The sequence below is a fragment of the Polyodon spathula genome, chromosome 1 (assembly GCF_017654505.1).
Source record: "Polyodon spathula isolate WHYD16114869_AA chromosome 1, ASM1765450v1, whole genome shotgun sequence".
NCBI classification, from domain to species: Eukaryota; Metazoa; Chordata; class Actinopteri; order Acipenseriformes; family Polyodontidae; genus Polyodon; species Polyodon spathula.
Genome location: NC_054534.1, coordinates 6,946,581 through 6,965,857, shown reverse-complemented (window position 1 = coordinate 6,965,857; position 19,277 = coordinate 6,946,581). Strand labels below are relative to the sequence as shown.

General features: G+C 38.6%; 1 protein-coding gene and 1 pseudogene across 2 annotated transcripts; one reads left to right on the top strand and one right to left on the bottom strand.

Annotated features, from left to right (window-relative positions):
* Nucleotides 1-4,344, top strand: part of LOC121318804 — a 42,466-nt pseudogene extending 38,122 nt beyond the window's left edge.
* A 4-nt stretch (nt 4,345-4,348) lies between these two features.
* Nucleotides 4,349-18,782, bottom strand: LOC121313166 (protein FAM81B-like). 2 transcript variants are annotated; one of them, XM_041245445.1, is made up of 8 exons: nt 18,716-18,782; nt 14,639-14,882; nt 12,143-12,261; nt 11,249-11,378; nt 8,213-8,319; nt 7,597-7,732; nt 6,757-6,952; nt 4,349-5,562 (listed from the first exon to the last, which is right to left on the bottom strand). In XM_041245445.1, exons 2-8 carry the CDS (start codon nt 14,843-14,845, stop codon nt 5,429-5,431), a joined length of 1,029 nt encoding a protein of 342 aa, XP_041101379.1. In that variant the 5' UTR covers nt 14,846-14,882; nt 18,716-18,782; the 3' UTR covers nt 4,349-5,428. The 2 variants fall into 2 exon arrangements, with proteins under 2 accessions (XP_041101379.1, XP_041101370.1); XM_041245436.1 differs by lacking the exon at nt 18,716-18,782 and adding an exon at nt 16,654-16,830.
* Between the last annotated feature and the right edge of the window lie 495 nt (nt 18,783-19,277).

The window sequence follows — 19,277 nt, the reverse complement described above, 5'->3', positions numbered from 1 at the left end:
AAAACACAGATATGAGTGACTCTATGTCTCTCGTCTATCAGGTTTTGCTTGGGGACCGCACACCCAGCTACAGTTGTAATTCCAGTTACTGGTTGTAATTCCCATACCTGTATAAAGATGTTGTTTTTATTCTTCTAGGTTCTTGGTGTCCAGCCAGAGCAGCCCGGTGCGTTCTTTCTGCTCAGGCAGGCACAGTGTGAGCAGCTCCTGCAGTCACACAGGCAGCTCCCTGAAGCTGTCCTGGTGGAGCTCAGGAAGGCAGTGAAGTCTAACTACACATCTGTATCTGCTATCTACATGGAAGTCATCAGTGTGAGTCCTGAGGAAAAGAAGAAAAAGACCAATTGGGTTCCATTTTAATGATCTAAATCTACACCCCTGTCCTAAAACTTGTAAACCACCTAGGGCTGCAACGAAGGCTACATTTTGGCCTTCGAAGTTCGGAACACATTACCGAAGGAAGGCTCAAAACTTCGGTGGTACTCATTTGCATAATTTACTGGTGACATCACCATAGCTACTTGTTTATATTTGACTGAAAATCCTATTATTTTTATGGGTAATCTAGAAATGGAATAAAACATTCACATGTAGTTTAAAAATGCATTATATAGAACAGTAATCATGTTTTTAGACTATAAATGAAACTAAAAATACACATTGTTTATTTACACGTAATTGAAGATGTTTTTGATACATACAGTAAGCTTCCATTGCACAACTGCAGAGGACTTGGGCAAAACAAAGCTTTATTTAACAGTCACCGTTCCAAGCAGGTTATCAGTCACATTTTACTACTACTAAAAATATTAATAATACTACTAATAATATGAACGTACGCTTGTCAAATGACCCCAGAGATTGGTTATACCTCCATGATACGAGTCGCTTGCATTGCATTCAAGTTTACATTTAACTTTTTTTTTTGGTTGTCTCGGGATTTAACAAAAAAATCTCCAACAGCAGAGGGGTTTTGAGACAACGCTTTTCTGTCGAGATGGAGAATGAAGAAATTAAAGGTTTGCCTCTGGATAACACAAGCTGGAGGGGGGAGGGGCAGTTGGTGTTCGGTTTTCGAAATTAAAATGTTTAGTGTTAGTGTATATTTTGTATGTGTCAAATTTATTCTACCATAGTACTTCTCTTACACTGTCTTGTACACAAGGTATTCAGTACATATTTTACTGAAGCAATACAGCCACTAGAGGTACCCACCCACTGCTTTGGATACTATACCCTGCTCCATACTGAGTTGCTATACATATAACAACTTGGTAGTGGATAAACTTTTGTTTCTGTAATATGCATTATACAAATCAAAATATCGAACTTTGCATGTGCACGACATTTAATGTGTGATTTGTAGTATTCACATATTGTCAAACAGTTTCTGTTAACAGAAAGAGAAAAAACAGTGTGTGAATGGCATCTGATGAACCTTCGACGGTTTAAAACAGTCTTCGAATCCCTGGCTAGCGTTCAAACCTTCAAACCTTGGGACACAGCCGTAAAACCACCTCTGTTGCAAACGTCTATTTACCAGTTTTGGGTGATTTAGTAAGGAGGATAAAACACCTGCATACTAGATACTAGACTGCATCCCAAGAGATATAAAGCCATCAAGAAGACGACCTCCAGGAAGATGATAAGATGAAATTAGGAAACGCTGCTGCTGATGATGATATATTAATTTACCCCGATTTGAAGGCATTAGAGGTGTAGATATTCTGCATCTAGAGATCGTGCAAGCTTGATATTGTCTGCTTCCAGCACTTCTATTACAGTGCATCGGACTTGGCAAATGTTGAAATCAACAGCGTCAGCTTGAAGGAAACCTTGATGAACTGAAACATTGGTGAAGATTAAAAACAAATAAATCTATCCCTCCCTGATTGATGCCTTCTACTGTGTTCTTTGTACTGTCTCTTAATGGCTAGCAGAGGTGTGCAAGACTCAGGGACTGATGGTGGCTGCAGTGATGTGCTACAGGCAGAGTCTGCAGAAGGCCTCCCAGCAGGGTGATTACAGTGGGAAGCTGGACAGTCTGTTGAGGCTGGCTCTTCTAGCACTCGCACCCTGCATGGTAAGAGCACTCTTCTTAAAAAAGTTTTTCATTGCAGATTGAGTTCCAGACAACTAGCCAAAAGAAACACAACTGTAAATGAGCTTCTGGTCCTTGCAGTACATACACAATCCTATGCATCCCCTGCACAGAGATGCAGTTTGCAGAAAAACGTGTCGATTTCAGCTGACAGTATAGTCTAATAGGAAGCTGATGATGTTTTCACAAATGCCTGCTACAAGGGCATACTGTTACCACCTCTGCACTAGCAGAGTTAATCTTTTGAAATGTAAAGATAGAAAATGCACAGGCTGCTTTTAGTTTGGAGTTGTTAAATAGGATGTTTTTTCCAGTGCTTCTTTTGAAACGCCCAATAGAACAAACTCCATTAAAAGTGTGTTAACTGGGGTTTCTGGTCTGACCAGGTCAGAGATAGAGATTTACTGTGCATTGTCATGGGTTCATGTGGGGGCTTCAGGAGAGCAGCAGGTTAGGGTTGTGCAAGGTGATTGGGAAAAAAAAAAAACAGTTTGTAATTGTGTTGTCATTATCATCATTATATTATTGCTCTTATACTATAGGCAAATGTTTCAAGTAGTGAGTGGAAGGACTTGGTCCAGGAAGCAACCAGTGAAGCCCTGAAAATCACCTTCTGTCCTCTGGCTGTCCTGCTGCAGGCACTGCTGCAGTTCAGCATTAAAATGGGAGCCAGGTATGATGGCATCTACTCTATGGTTTGATTGTATCGGTGCAATGGGAGAAAATGAACCGTACTGCTGTTTAAAAAACATTTTATAACAAGCGTTCATCATAACATAGATCATTCCTTCAGCAGTGCTAGGAATAGATGCATTATGTTTTTATGGTTCATAGTGGCCTGCTACACTGTACAATACAAATGAATGGATTGTGTGTTTCTGCCCTTTAGGTTGTTTGCGTTGCCTAGTCAGCTGTTTGTAGTCTATGGTCTATTGTGTTATTTGTGTGATTGCTGCAGGCATATGCAGTGAAACCTGGCTATTAAGGCCAGTCAAGGGACCCTAGTTGTGAGATGGTCTTAATGCAAGTTTTTTCTAATGCCTTCTAATATAAAAGTTTCCAACCCCCTTTTCAGGGAAACTCGTCGACTGTTGGAAAGAGTTGTGTACCAGCCTGGATACCCAGAGACAGTCGCTTCAGTTGCCCGCTGGTATCTCCTCAGACATTTGCATGCCAAACATGACGACGAACTCATTGATGTAAGATCCCATCTTGAATTTCCTCATAAAAGTAGCCTACTTGGTCTAATTATTGCAAATCCACTAGTATTATTTTCTTCAGATTGTATTATTTGTTTTACAAATTAATATCTGACGTCTTACCTGGTCTGGCCTGGTGCCTGTAACTTCAGGTAAGCACAGTTTTATAACTACTACCATTTAAAAGTATTTCATTGAATGTAACCTTTATGTAGAAATGAATGTTCACAAATTGTCTGAGACAATCACGAGACTTTTTTTAGAAATTTGAAAGTTGCTTTATTCTTGTATTTCTAGGTATAAAATGTCACCCTTTTTCTTTCAATGTCAGGCACTGATGGACAACGCCAGAGCTAATGGAGATTCCAGAATGGAGGAACTGCATAAGCAGCTTTGCTCTTCTTCTTAGTTTTAAAGCTCCCTTTGGACAGTCACTCATGAGGGAAAACAAGCATCTGCAGCCTTATGTACTATGGCATGCACTTGAATTCATTTTTTTTCTTCATCATATTTACTGTACAGCCAGTCCTGCAATCCTGGATTAAGTTTACAATTCAAATTACCAGAAGCCTAAAATGGAATTCTTTACAATGTTTTCAGAGATACACGGTTATCCCTTGGGTTCATCCCACTCTGCATTAAAAGCGATTGCCGATAGGGAAAAGGTTGGCTAGAGCCGAGTAATTCCTCAATAAATCATGTTCACCGCTGGGGTAAAGCAGCACCTGTTTGTAAGATGAGAATCCTGTCTGGATTTCATCCCTATCATAGTGTATACAGTAAGTGTGTGCCGCCTCTTTCGCCAGTTAAAATCTTTTGGAAATGGTTGATGAAATTGGGGTTCATTAGGTCTGCAAGGTATATATCTGCATGTGTAAATGCATCGTATTCCACAGGTGTTGATACAAATGTTAACATGAGCTTTGTGGAAATGTTTGAGCTTTGAAAAGGATGTCCTCAATGTTTTAAAATAGTCACTGTATATGAATTCATTGCCAAAACAATTATAGAAAAATAATAAATCAAACAGGATAAATCTTGGGGAAAATGTGTTTTATTATAATTTTACATATATTTTTATATAAAATAACACTACTACTGTACAATTGTTTGTTTTACAGAACAAGGGATCAGTAACAAGATTATCAAACCTCTTTTTATGGTCTCAAAAATTATTAAAATTACAGTGCAGGGAAGCAGAAAAGGGAGCTTGTGTTTATACTGTGGTTGCAATTCAATAAACCAAACTTCTTAAATTGGTTAGCTGTAATGTTTAATAATTTGTATTTAACTATATATTTTAAATCTGTAGTTTAGAGTGCTGTAACATTTTCTCCCCAGTCAGTCAGAGCAGCTGGAAAGCCTACTTGTGGGTGTGACGCTTTTGGGAGTTCATTTGTGACTTCAAACATGCTAGCATAAATTGAGGTTACATTTTATAAGAAACAAAGGCAGACAGACCTATGCTTCAGCTAATGCCTCGTTGAATATACTGTATAGGAACACATTTAAACTGTTCCCCTCTGTACTGATGGTGATGGCATCAGCTGAAATATATGTCTCCTTGCCTTAGGGGTTGATTTGATCGACCTTCACCTCCCCCATATAAAAACAAGCTGGGTTTTATTAGAGCTTTTTACAGAACTGGAGAATCCCTCTAGATTGCATCAACCACCTTATCCTGAGATTATACCAACTCTCTGTTTTTAGGGGTAATCAGTTTCCCTGGTAAGGTAAAATTCTCTAAAAAAAAAAAAAAAACTAAATGAGAACATGTTGAAGGAAGTGAGGGAGCAGTGTTGGCTGCATGCCCTCCATGTGGTGCACATTGACCATTATTCTGAATTGTAAGGAAGTGCACTGCTGTCCACTGAGGGGGGCAGTTAAGGCCACCAAACATATTTTGCATGGGACCTGAGCTGGATTCAGCCTTCCAGGGGTGAAACTAGCACTAGCGCCCATTGCTCCACCTGGGCCCCGTCCCATACAGTAATACAATCGGTGTATTTGGGAAAATAGCATTTTAAGTAGATGAAAAAAAAAAAAAGCACACAAACAAATGATTGGAACAGGCAATATACAATTCTACCAGTTTAGGCTTTCCCTTGATCAATTTCAAGATATGAAGTCAAACATCTTTCAGTTGAACCATCTTCCTCCTGATCTGCTTGATGTCCTTCTGGACCTTCTCTTTGTGCATCCTGTTGTTGGTCTCATTTATCTGCCGCAGGGAACTGATAGCGTCATGGATTGATTCGAACCCTGTTAAATAAATAGGGACACTTTTAAATGCTTTGTACTGGTTCCTTGAAATCCGTTAGCATTAGCAATTACTTTTTGTAATGGACTGCTGCAATAAGCATTAGCCTTTAGAGAAATTCTGGCCAGGGACTCAAAAGATTGATGATCCTGTATCTGCAACATGTTTTATTTTAACATTGGGGTTTCCAGACAGACAGACGATTACTTCCAGCAGAGTTTAGTGCGCAGAAGAGTTGGCTTTTAAGAAGCTTTCCCTTAGTTGTGGTAAATACAGTATCTGTATTATAAGATGTAGGGTCTGTTTCAGATAGCTGTTGGGGGAGTTGTTATACTTTAGTATCTGAAAAGTGTTTTATGCACAGTACTGTGATTGGAAATCTGGGTTTGCCTGTTGTGTAAATCTTCAAACTGTCCACAGTATTTTTTAATTGTATTTAATCAATGCCTGTGGAAGCTTTTAAATGATGTGCAACAAGATTCCAGGTCAACCCCTTCAGATTATAAAGGGCCCCATGGTGGTCTCCGAATGGCTCGCCTGGTAGAAACACTGCCCTGTGGCATGCAGGGTGAGTCTTACAAGCAGAGATTGCTAGTTTGAATCCTGGTTGTGCTAGGCAGCGGGTTCTCGCTGGGGATTCCATGTGGACGCTGTATTGGCTTTGGCTCTCCCAGGTTGGGGAGGTGCGATCCGGAGTGGTGGCGACCCCTACAGGCCCCTACCCTACCCCTACAGGGGTGGAAATTTGCAGGGCTGGTCTTTGTCTTTTCCGAGGGCGGTAGCCTGCAGACATCCGCTCTCGAGTTCCTGGGTGAAAAAGACACCGATTGGGCCGTGGGATCGGAGGACGCTCACTGAGCCTCGGGTCCCTGAGCTGTGTGGGGAATCGCCACGTTGAAGGAGAAACAATAATAATGATTGGGCATTCCAAATTTTTGAAAATCGGGAGTAAAATTGGAGATTCTAAATTTATAAAAAAAATAAAAATAAAGGGCCCTATAGCCAACACCCCAAGCGTTTACTATCATGGGCACCATTTCTCTCAAGGATGTTTCAGTCGTCAACATCTTGACATTTTGGTTAAGATTTTTTCATGTTTTTTTTGTTTTTTTTTCACAGCAGCAGTACAACTTGACCACTGACTTTATAATCCGAATGCATGTTATTACTCCCCGTGTACTGTGAAAGGTGCTCACCTGATCTGTATTCACTCTTCATGATCTCAAGCTCCTCCCAGATCTTCTTCTCTACTTTCCCAATCCTAGCGGTGAGCTTGTCTTCTGCGTGCTTCGCTCTGTTCGCCCTGATTTCAAGTTCCTGCCTCTCTTCACATTTTTCCAGTCTGATGGTTAGGAGGTTCATGTGGTCTTGCATTTTTTTCTCTGTAATTTCCTGGAAAGATGAACAAATTCAATCCAAAATGTAAATGCCTTTAATATATTTACAGTGTGGGTGAAGCCTGATGGTTAGTAATGAGAATTGGGATCTGATCCAGACTCTCACTCACTGTGGCCATACCTTTTTAAAAGTGTAGCTACAGTATGGTGGTGTGAAATGATGTAATTCAGGCCCTGTGTCTAGAAGCAAGTGACAGTGGTAAAATTTATGTACACTGTAGTAAACTCACAACCACCCACTGGAATCCATATAGTGCATCTAAACTCAGCTATTGTGAGGCAGTGTTTTATACTGAACATCAGTCTACCGCCACCAATAACAAATGGCTACTGCACTTCATTTAGTTATTTTGCCAAAACTGAACTTGACCTATTTTATATAATCTTCTTAGAAATACCTTTTCTTTTCTTAAGATAAAAAAAGCATTCCAGTGCCTTGTTGTACAGTCTTCATTGTGCCTGGTTGTAATGCATTGAATATTCCTGAAAACAGGATATTGCTGTACATTAGTTTGTCCTTTCCTCTGTTTACCCATTATAAGTTTACTACTGTATACCCTGGTAATTGACTCTGGAGTAAAAGGCTTTTAAAATTCTCCCCAATGCCTGCTTGTCTGCAGTCAATGTGCAGTCGCTCACCACTCTTTCCCGCAGCAGTGACTGGAGCTGCTCCGTGCCCTGAGTCTGGACCTGCTGGGACCTGCTCAGCTGCACTTCAGCCCACTTCCTCTGGCTGTGAATCTGCTCCCGGAGATCAGCCAGAGCACCTTGGGTCCTGCAACAAGAGAGGAGAATGACAAATTGATGAGTGGATACTGAACTGTACTTCTGCTGGCTCTGCCTTGAAGCCCCTGTAAACTAGATTTTTTGTTTCAACAGGGTTTGTTCAAGGGAAACGTGCCCTGTGGTTGCATTATGAACACTGCATGTTAAAGTGTACGTTCAGGATAAAGGTCACGATTTTTCAGGCTGTGTCCTTACCCTGCTTCAGAGGTCGTATCCGAGCACATGTGTGATATAGGCATCCGCATACTTGTATGTTAATTGAGTTAATCAGTTTATCTGACCAAAACATTTCACATTTCAACAGACAATCAGGAATAAAAAGCATGTAAAGATGTGGCCCCAACAAAATAGGAGAAGTTACAAAACAGGATCTTACAGCGTGTGAAATGGGGGTTAACAGCAGTCTGGCCCGTGTAATTTATCTTCAATAATAATACATCCCTTGCAAGTGAAATAAATAGAGACCTACTTTACATCTAGCAGCTGCAGTTCGTGGAGTTGATCCCCTCGAGCTGCTTTTAAGTTTGAGTTCTGTTCAGACACAGATGTTTCCATTTTCCCCAGCAACTGCATTATCTAGGGAAGAAATACATGGAGTTTCATTTGAGTTTCATCTTCTCCTTCTAGCCAGTGTGTGCTCCGTGGTACAATTAATACAATTAATATCAAAGCAAATGAGAAATATCATTCTAGCACAGAGCCACTAGCATTACGCTGTAATTGAATGAAGAGTTTGAACGTGCAGTTCAATGTGGTTTTATCCTTCTGAACCCTGGAAACAGTTTGAGGTGCTGAATGGCACAAGAGATATGGACACCACCCCCCCCTCCCCCAGGGGGTTGTCCAGAAATGTAGTTTTGTAAAACAAGGTCACTTTCCAGACCATATTATCTCAGTATTTATTAAATAAGATGTATTTGTATCTGTCTGGGAGTCTGTGCTGCACAAAATTGAAATGTATTTTAAAAACATTATTTAAAAAACAAAACTGTGAATAACTGCGAGAACTACAGAAAGCTTGACAGCGAGTTCTAGAATGGAATCTCTCTCTAATGGAGCTTCCAGGTTGATGGGTGGGAGTTCTGAGGGTTTTCCTGTAGCTTTTTCCTACAGTGCATTTCTTCCTTTTGAAGGAATGTATCGCTTTCTGACAACCCTCCACGAAATGGACTGAAAAATGTATCGGAATCACTAAACAAATATCTAAGTATTTATCGCTGAAGGGAAGTACGTTATGCATGAGCAGGCTGTAGCTGTGAATTAGGGTTAGTATTGGGGGTCTGCGATTCACTCAATAAAATTTCATTACAGGTGGTGTCCAGTGAATATTAACCATTTCAGAACCATATTGTTTTTAACCTCTGGATTGATCAATTATGCCATATTTTTTTTACATTTGACTTCATGTTTACACATCATGTGATCTGAAATGACCTGGTCCTTAGGGAAGACTATGCTAATGCATTTGACATAACCCATCTCCAGGGTAATCAAAAGAACTACAAAATTATATTGCAAAAGTCTACCAGAAGCCATAATAGTAGTACAGTATTTTATGTCACATTTTAATTTTTTTTTCAGTTTTTCGTTAAGTAGATGGAAAATTACAAAGTAGCATGTAATTCAATATGTTAACATAACGTTCAGTAGGTTTCATTCAACTTTGTTAAAATGTGGTAATTCTATATGGCGATGCAAAACTTTTGGCCATAACTGTAGGTTGAGTGGAAACATATTTTTCACTCCAAAGAAATGGCTTTCTGCTAATGATCCTGGTCTGTCAAGGGTGAAAGAAGGCTTTAACCTATTAATCTCTCCACTGTGTGGATGATACTGAATTTACCAGCTCAGTGGAAAGTTCAATGATGCCTTTCCCAGTCTTCAACTAGATTGTACCATTGAAATATACTCTTCAGCCTGTCAGTTAGAAGATTAGAGATTAAACAGTGAACTGTAGCACTGCATATGTGTGTTTGTCACACAAGTGAGGTATATTCTGTCCTCAGAAATGTAGAAGTTGGGGTAGCCTTTCACCTCCATTCCATTTTCTACCATAGCAGGATTGGTGACCTCATCTAGTGCCCCTGGGGCCAAATTTCTACCTCTTGCTTTCAAATTTTCCTTCTAATCATACCTAGTCTTTTATGAATGGGAATTATACAACAAATGTGAAACATATAGGCAATTGTTCACCATAGTGTTACATCTGGTTACAGATTGCAATGCAGACTGCAGATGGAACTGGTGGCAGTCCCAGTTTATGTTGGAACAAGTGTTACAGACTAGTTTAATGGTGCAGGTGGAAACAAAGCTTCACTTTGCCACACAGTCTCTGCTAGAGGGTGACCCACTACTGTAATGTCCCTGCATGTTCATGTTATAACATCCAGACCTTGCGATGTAGCCTGCATGTTTATAATCACTCTTTGCATTCATTCGATCACCATAGTTTTTGAGTAAAAGTGCAAAAGTTTCACTCTGCAATTGTGAAGAAGTCTGTGATTTCCATCAGGAATCACGTTATAAGTACACTTCTTATAGAAAGGGAGTGTAGATCTTAAACAGATTAACTGTCCCGACTTTTAGTAGGGAGTATGTAGTGCTGTAATGTAGAGTCCGCCATAGGGTTACAAAACTTCAGTGGCAGGTAATTATTTGACCAGTCATTGTATTCGTACATAAATCTAATGGGGAAACTGTAAGTTGCATGTAATTATACATGCTTGCCACTAGAGGGCAATTCCTGCTTCCTGTCACTAGAGGGTGATTAAAAAAGTAAACAGTGAAAGGCGGTACATTTTGAATTACTGCAGAGAAAAACAATTTCTCTTGCGGAGCAGAAGACCATTTTACAGTAATTACTAAATCTCCAAAAATGAACAAGTATTTCAAACTTGATCAGCTGGTTTCATGGACCTCGATTAACACTAGTTTTGGAATCCCTTACCTAGGGTAACATTAGGCAGTCCAGGGTTATTGCTAATCAGGGTCTGTGTATGCAGTAAAAGTTAATCTCAAAGCTGTGATTGATTTAGTTACATTGTATGGCGCATGGGGTAGTGCTTTCAGCCAGCGACTTCGTCATCTGTCAAGTAAATTGCTCAATACCTGAAGCTGAAAGTCTCATCCATCTCTCTGTGTAGCTTTAAATTGCTTGAAACTCGATTACAGCCAAGTTCTGTTAATTACCTTGGGGGTGGGGGACGACGACTTTAAAATCAAGCAAAGAGCTTTCGTTCTGTCAGCTTTTCCATCATTATTTTGAAGATGTTTAAATGTATAGATTGTGTAACTGTTACATGTGTGAATGATGTGATGTCAATACACAGCTTTATCCATTATCCCACCAGAGCAGGACCACAAAATAGGCTTGAAACCAATACAGGATTGACAGTTTTTTGCAACTTAACTGCCACTTTAAAATGCCCAGGCTGTTGTTTGTAAAGTGACAGGATTGCAATGCACTGATCGCCATGCCAATGCTTATTCAATAGGGTCCGCTCACCTTCAGTTCAAGCTCTTTGATGTGCATCTCCAGGGCTGACTTCACATCACGGGTTTCTTTCTGTAGTTTCTGGATCTCATGGCTGGAAGAACTCACATCTCCAGACAGTTTGGAGATGCTGGCATCGCATCTACAAAGTTAAAAATATTTTTAAAAAGTGTATTATATGAATGCTGTACCCCCCAACCCCTTTCATTCATCGGCAATTTGAACTATTAAAAATCTTGAATGAATAAGTGATCTCACTTTAAAGATACAATCCAAAGTGTACACAAGAAAAGCATTGCTTTACCTTCAATATATTTAACTTAATCCTGATTTGCACTGATTATTTTTTTTATGAATTCATCAATCTGAAGGAAGAGAATAGCTCTTGTGAGCACCATAGTGTATCCAGATCATGTTCCCTCCTGAAACATTGCTTAATGTTCCCCACAATATCCATTAATTTCAAACAGAGCACCAGCATTGTTGCTGGAGGGAGTGTGAGCTGGATACACACTATGAGACACGTTCAGTAGATTCTACATTTTCAACTGGGAACTGTCAAGTAAGCTGAAACAAACAACAAAAAGTTTAGATTGTATCTTATTGGTCGTCCTGTTAAAAACCATCTTTAAAAAGTAAAACCATAGATTGATCCTAGGGTTTAAATTAAATTGTGCCGCTGCTATCCATTTAACAAAACAAACAACTTTGATCAAAGTTTTTGTTATTGAGTCTTACTTAAAAGCCGCTATACAGGTATCTGTGGCATCATTGTACTTGAATCCTAGGAAGAGTTTGAATAAATCAGAGTGCATGTCTGTTGCAGGTGTGATGTACAACAGGACACACTGCATACACATGTTTCCAGAGTGCCAGCGCTACTGTTATTCCCTCTGGGATCGGTACCTGGCCACTCTTCCACGCAGGTCTCCAATCCCAGCCAGGTGCTTGTGATCCAGACTCTGAACCGCCAAGCTTGTTCCTGAAGAAACTCCATCCCGCTGGAGGATCTGTCCTTCCAAGACCTGAAGCGGATCAAACCAAATATATATATATATATACACACACACACACTTAATGTTGAATTAAGACATGTTGTAGTAGTAATACTAGGATAAACGCTTCCAGTTCTGGAAAAAAATGTGTTGTGTAGGCTTTTTCAGTGTCTTCAAATATATTTCTTTAAATACACATGAGGTAATTGAAAAGGTTGTTTTTAAATTAATAGTTTCCTTGATAACAATGACATCTTTGAGAAATTTCAGTCAGGATTTTGCTCTAACCATAGCACTGCGTTGGTCTAAGTGGTGAAAGATCTACCATGAGTGCAGACTCACATTGTTTATCTGTACTGATCCTTTTCGACCTGAGTGCTGTCTTTGATATCGTGGATTATGAGATTTTAATTCATCCTCTTAGAGAATGGGTGGGCCTTTCTGGTACTGTTCTAAATTGGTTTAAATCATATTTATCGAATAGACAATATTTTATTGCCTTAAGAGAATCTACATCTGGATTAGCCAAAATGACATATGGTGTCCCGCAGGGCTCCACTCTTGGTCCCATGTTATTCTCTTAATACATCATGATTCCACTTGGAGAGATTATTCACAGCAATGCAGATGATACACAGATTTATATATCTATTAAACCAGGTGACATAACAGCTGTCAATGTCTTATTCAAGTGTCTTGCTGATATTAGAAGCTGGATGTCTTAAATTTTTACAGTTAAATCAGGATAAGACAGAAGTTTTACTTTTAGGCTCTAAACATCAGATGGAGTCTACAAACACTGATTTATGTTAAACTCAAATGTAAAATCTGAGGTGAGAAACCTGGGGGTTATTTTTTACTCTGAACTTTGGTTTGAATCGCATATTAAACATATTACTAGAGTCTCTTTCTATCATTTGAGAAATATAGCTAAAGTTAGATCTTTTCTGTCCTAGGATGATGCTTTTATTTTTTCTAGATTAGATTACTGTGAAGCTTTAATTTCTGGACTTACATGTCATGCTCTATCACGCCTGTAGCGTATGCAAAATGCAGCTGCTAGAATGTTAACGAGAACAAAGAAAGGGCTCACATTACGCCTGTGCTGGCATCATTGCATTGGCTTCCTGTGCGTTATAGGACTTATTTTGAAGTTTTATTAGTAGTATTTAAAGCACTGAATGGATTAGCTCCAGACTACTTGAATGACTTGCTAATTCCATATCAGCCGGAGCGCATTCTTAGCTCTGCTGATGCCGGCCTCCTGTGTATTCCGTGGGTGAACGGTAAAAGGATGGGAGAGGCTGCATTCTGTTTTAATGCCCCCACACTCTGGAGCTCTATATCATCTTTTATTAGAGATTAACCCTCAACTGTTATTTTTAAATCTCGATTAAAAACATATTTTTATAATATTGCTTTTTCTTAATATTAACATGTTTTAGTTTGAGTTTTGTTATTACTTCCACTTTTAATAATTATATTTTTTTTGTTTCTGTGTTTTATTATGCTTGTAAAGCTCTTTGAGCTGTATTGTACATGAATTGCGCTATATAAATAATAATAATAATAATAATAATAATAATAATAATAATAATAATAAATAATAATAATTTCAGTCCTAATCAGGGTTTTAAGATATGATCAAGACAACTTGCTGTAATCAGTCCATTGATGGGAAAGGGCTACCTATTGTCCCTTTTTTGTTTTTATTTGGCAAGGCAGTGGGTTGCAAGCTAACAATAGAAAATTAACTTTACAGCACAAGACTGAACACAATGGATATGCATCTGTCCTCTTCCACTAAAAGGTTTAGCGGTAACCCTTTAACAAAACACTACCATCTTTCAACAGCTCTAGTGTCATTTTCCCATCTTTCTATCTATAATGGTATTTAACAATTATGATGTCTGATTTCTGTTCCTTGACCCAGAGAAAAATATGTCTTCTCTGATCTACCAGTATCTACCAGAGCCTTTAAGACCTCACCATTGCTCCATCAAGTTGAATTGGGATTCTGGAATAAATCAAGAAAATTATCTTTGCTGTAAGGACATCTCATCCTGTGATCTTTTTATTGCAACACCAAAGAAGAAAACAAAGAATCTTTCACTGAAAAAGCTCAATACTTGGGGAAACTCCTTCTTTTCTTTGATGCTGTTTGGTGCAGTTATTGGTTAAATATCTCATTTTCAGTAGCTTGACCTACATCCCAAAGGGGGGGGGGGTAGAGAAGTCATGATCTTCTCTACCGCCAAGTGGGCAGCCTGCTTATGAAGAAACGAGAATAGAAATTCCCAGCAAAATGCAGATCAAAGATATATATATATATATATATATATATACTACAATTTCAGCCCCACTCCCTGATCTGTTCCAGGTCTGTGGTCACCATGTCTATCGTTACCTCAATGTCTGTGCTGAGCTGCTTGACAATGCTGGTGATGGTCTGGATGTGGTTCTCCAGCAGTGTTCTGGAGGCAGTCTCTGTCTGGTAGGTGCCCTGGGTCCCCCGCAGGTTGGTGATGATGTCCTCCTTGATCCGAAAGGCCTGCTCCAGCAGCGCCGTTGTTGTCCTCTCCTGATTGGACAGCCGGTCCTCCAGGAAGTTCATTCTGCTCCCAGAGATTGTAGGAAACAAAACTTGTCCCCTGGCCGGGGAGAAAGAAAACCAGAAAATCTGCTCTGTTAATCGAAAGCCCTGATGCTTGTTCCTGATTTATATGTGCTATTATAAGAAATATATAAAAAAAATAAACTAAAAGATCATTCTTAATTAAGGTAGTGCAGTAATATATATTTATGTGTTCCTATACAGAGATTCCTATTGATTGTAGACAGAATGTTTAAAATCTATATAAACATGTAAGGCGAAAATGGCAAAAAATCAATTTTTTTAAAATTAAATTTCAATTTTTTAAAAGCATCTTTCCAAACTACACATTTGAAACCAGACTGCTATTAAATATCATAAAAAAACCTAAAAGGCAATTCTATTTAAAGATATCATTAAAACCGGTTTCCACAGCGATGCAGCAGTTCACAACACAGAGCTGCACTTTTACCAGATAGATGGGTTTCCTGTTTACCAGTATACAGGAAATATAGTGTGAACAATCCTGTATCTGTGGCATGAGAGGAGACTGGGTGCTGGGAGGTAAACCAGAGAAGTCACGTGTCTGACTGTCTAGTACACCTGATACAGTACCTGTCACTTCAAAATATTGAGAATGTTACTAAATGCTTATTCTTTATGTCATTTTTAAATTACTTAATTACTGTGTTTGATGTAAATCCTGGCTGTGTTGTTGTTTGTGAAACTACAATGTGTACCATAAGTTATGAGATCAAAGCAAACAGCAGACGAAAGCATAGTTTGAATATTCTGTTTCTTTATTTACTTTGTTGTAAAGTGACCTTTACAGCCTGCTGTTCTGTATCAAACTTACACAAACGGAATTGCTTTCAATTAGTGTAATTGACAATTGTAATTGATTTACTGCTTGTCTAGAAATGGGTTTAATTATTGAATTGGCTGCATGTCTTGGCTCAAAAACTGCTCCATCAATCCTGATTGCCACAACTCTGTATAGCCACATATAGGCTTTTGTCAAAACTGAATTCAAAATCCTTTTAGAATATGTTATTCTAGTTTGCTTCTGTGTCGCATTAATCCTGCTGGAAGGGAAGTGAGTTCCACGAACATCCACAGTTTATTTAAATACTGAAATGTCAGTGTTTTGTAGGCCAGAGCAAAGGGAGGCCGCTAATGACATGTCTGTCACTTCTGAGCAATATATAACATGGTGGTCCAGTGGTTAAAGAAAGGGGCATGAACTAGTCTCATGGTTTAAAGACAAACGTCCTGCCATTCAACTAAACAGCAAGCTCTCTAGCAGAGAGGCAAGGACATCGTCAGCCACTTGGAGGAGACCCATTGCAAGTGCAATACTTGATTGGGAGTCAGAATGGTGCAAAAGTTAACAAAAGACATTGTTGAGGAAAGTGTTACTTCACGCCCTGGGTGCGTTGTGAGGCACGAGGTCAGTTTTTTTGTAATTCTTAGTGACAGAGCTGAAAAAATTTTTTTTGAGTGATTTAAATGCTGTTTCAGTTCTATGTTGACATTTTTACCTTAGATAATTGTTACTATTAAGCTGTAGTAATATTAATAGATCAGGTAAGTAAGTTGGTCTATGATGTCCTAGCTGTGCAGTAAGACAATTATTACCGCATGGTCATGTGATCTTCTTCAGCCAATCAGAGCACTTAATTTATCAAAGCCATTTTATAAAAAATGTTATTTCACCAGTGTTATTCTCCAGGACACTTTCTTACCAGCATTTGAAAGTGTTTTGGAACCAAGCTAAGTTCTGACTTCAAGCCTCAGCATGAATAACATTAGTACCGGTAGTGACTTACTTGTCAGGGTACGGCTGATATAACTGCACTGTGGTCTCTCTTGACATGTTCTTATGAACCTTCCAAAGCAGCAGCAGCCACACTGAAACACAAGTTAACACACACACACAGCCATTGTTTCCTACTCTGTGGTGCTTTCTAGATATTTTATTAAGTGCAGCAGCACTCCTGTTGACCATTAAATAAAGACTGTTTATTTTTTTTATGATGTTTATGATAATTCTGAGTAGTTCTTATTGCAATTGCTCAAATTGCACTTTTGTTTTATTTATTTTTTTACTTTTTAATACTGTAATAACTACTTTGTAAAGGTAATTTGACCTGATTTCAGGAGCTGCGCCTTATTTCTAGTGGCCTGCCACAGATATAATGTTAGACAAAGTTTTTCAGATGCTAAATATTAGAGAGCGCTGGCTCTTACCTTAATAATGACACTTTGATTGATTTAGCCTGGGTTATGCGTATGGCAGGCAACTACAAAGTTTATATAGGTGTGTCAAAGCAAAGGGAGTGAATACCAATGCAATCAATTGTTTTCTGTTTTATATTTGTAATTAGTTTAGAACAATTTGTAGATTTGATTTTTCACTTTGACATTATGGACTTTTTTTGTGTTCATCAGTGGCAAAAACTCCTAATTAAATCAATTTTGATTCCATGTTGTAACACAATAAAATGTGGAAAAGTCCAATGGGGGTGAATACTTTTGAGAGCCATTGTATAACTGAAGAGTAGATATTAAACTCTGATAAAACTTCCTTAACACCTTAATCAGAAAATAACAACTTTGAGTGATTGTGAACATCATAAAACAGTAATATAATTGATAGAAACTATAAAGTGACTTTGAGACTGTTAACAACCTAGGGGGAGTCTCGAAATCATCTAAATTAACAGCAATATACCAGCTGATCATTTCAATAGGTTTCAGATTAGATGCAATGATTAACAATGAGGTTCAAATATCAATCTAAATGTATGGGTCTTGTAGCCCCACTTTTCATCTCAAATGCTTCCGCACATACAAACAAATGCCAAACACAGCCCAGCATGCGTAATATGACTCCTGTTAATGTCACTCTCCCATCACCAAATTGAAATGCCTATAATGGGAGTGCTGTAATCAGGGACAGGCTCCTGATATAATCACTATGGTTATTATCACACTCTAGTTAATATCACTCACACTTAACAATCATAGAACTGATTTCCATTCTATTTAATATCAGTTGGGGAAATGAAAGCAGGTGTACAGTAAGTAAGGTGCTTTATACTGTTGAAATGTTCTGACATGGATAGCACAACACACTGCATTATAAAATGTGTATGATTAAAGTTTGTATGTTTTAAAATGATTGAAATGTGTTGCATTGTGAAGCAAACTGTACAGACTGAAAGCAGATTTGTATTACAGGACACAATTAATCAATGCAGTACCTAGTGCAAATATTTCCTATTTGGTGATATCAACACTGTATTGTGTTACTCATTTTGCCATGTTGTTGTGAAACTCCTGAGAAAGTCAACTCTGCTTGTCACCTCGTACGCTCAGGCCCTTTGAAGTGAAGTGTGCCATAATTTTGAGCAGAAAATGAGTTTTAAAAGATTCAGTTAGAAAGAGGCTGAATAATATGGTACAAGTTTATTGCCTCAGACTAATTCAAGAAACGTATCTTATTGGGTAGGGATTTCTTTGAGAAAAAATACAATTTGACTGGAAGGAAATACTATACTTGCTGTCACATTATGAAGAAAAAAACCGCATTTTGTAACAATAAAAAGCAAATTCCTCTTGTTTTTCCAATTTATTGGACGAACAAAATACATATTGATCTAGCAATTCACTGTTCCTACACCTTACAGCCTCCTGCAGTTGTAAAAACACACACTGTCCTGTCACCTGTCACCTGGAGAAGCAACGTTTGCACTCTCAACACCTATAATCCTATAAAACAAAACTATAAATACACAACTAGAAAAAGGAAAATAGAATCAGGTAGATGCAAATTTTAGCCGCTTCTATTCATGAAATTGTATTTCAATACGGAAAACATGAACTCACCAGAAGCCTGTTCACTGCTGATACCTTGAACTCGTACTCTCACCTGGATACCTGTATCTCAGGTAAGCACAGTACACATCTCACCTGGATACCTGTATCTCAGGTAAACACACAGCACGCACCAGCAAGCTACATGCCAGGCTGCACTTTGTGTACACTCATTTTACTCTCAAAACACACAGATTGACTTTCACTGAAGCAGATAGAAGGATAAATCATCATATCAGTAAACAGTTTAGCCTGCTGTTCCTATGCAGCAGAGAAAATCATGTGTGAATACTTCTGTTTCAGTAACACATCTGATACACTTCCAGTGGTACATGAAGCTTGCACATTATGTCAGAAAAAACCCAGTCATACCTCAAAATGTACACTTACATCAAATGCAGTACACTTCACAGTGCATCGGTGTCTTGGAGTTTTTGTTGACACTTGTCGCTATGGTAACTCCTATCTAGATGAGGTGTGGTTATGTAACGTGAGCTAAACAAGGAGGACACATTCCTTTGATATAAGAGAGGGGATAAACAATTAAGCAACAATGTTCAAACATGCTAATCAC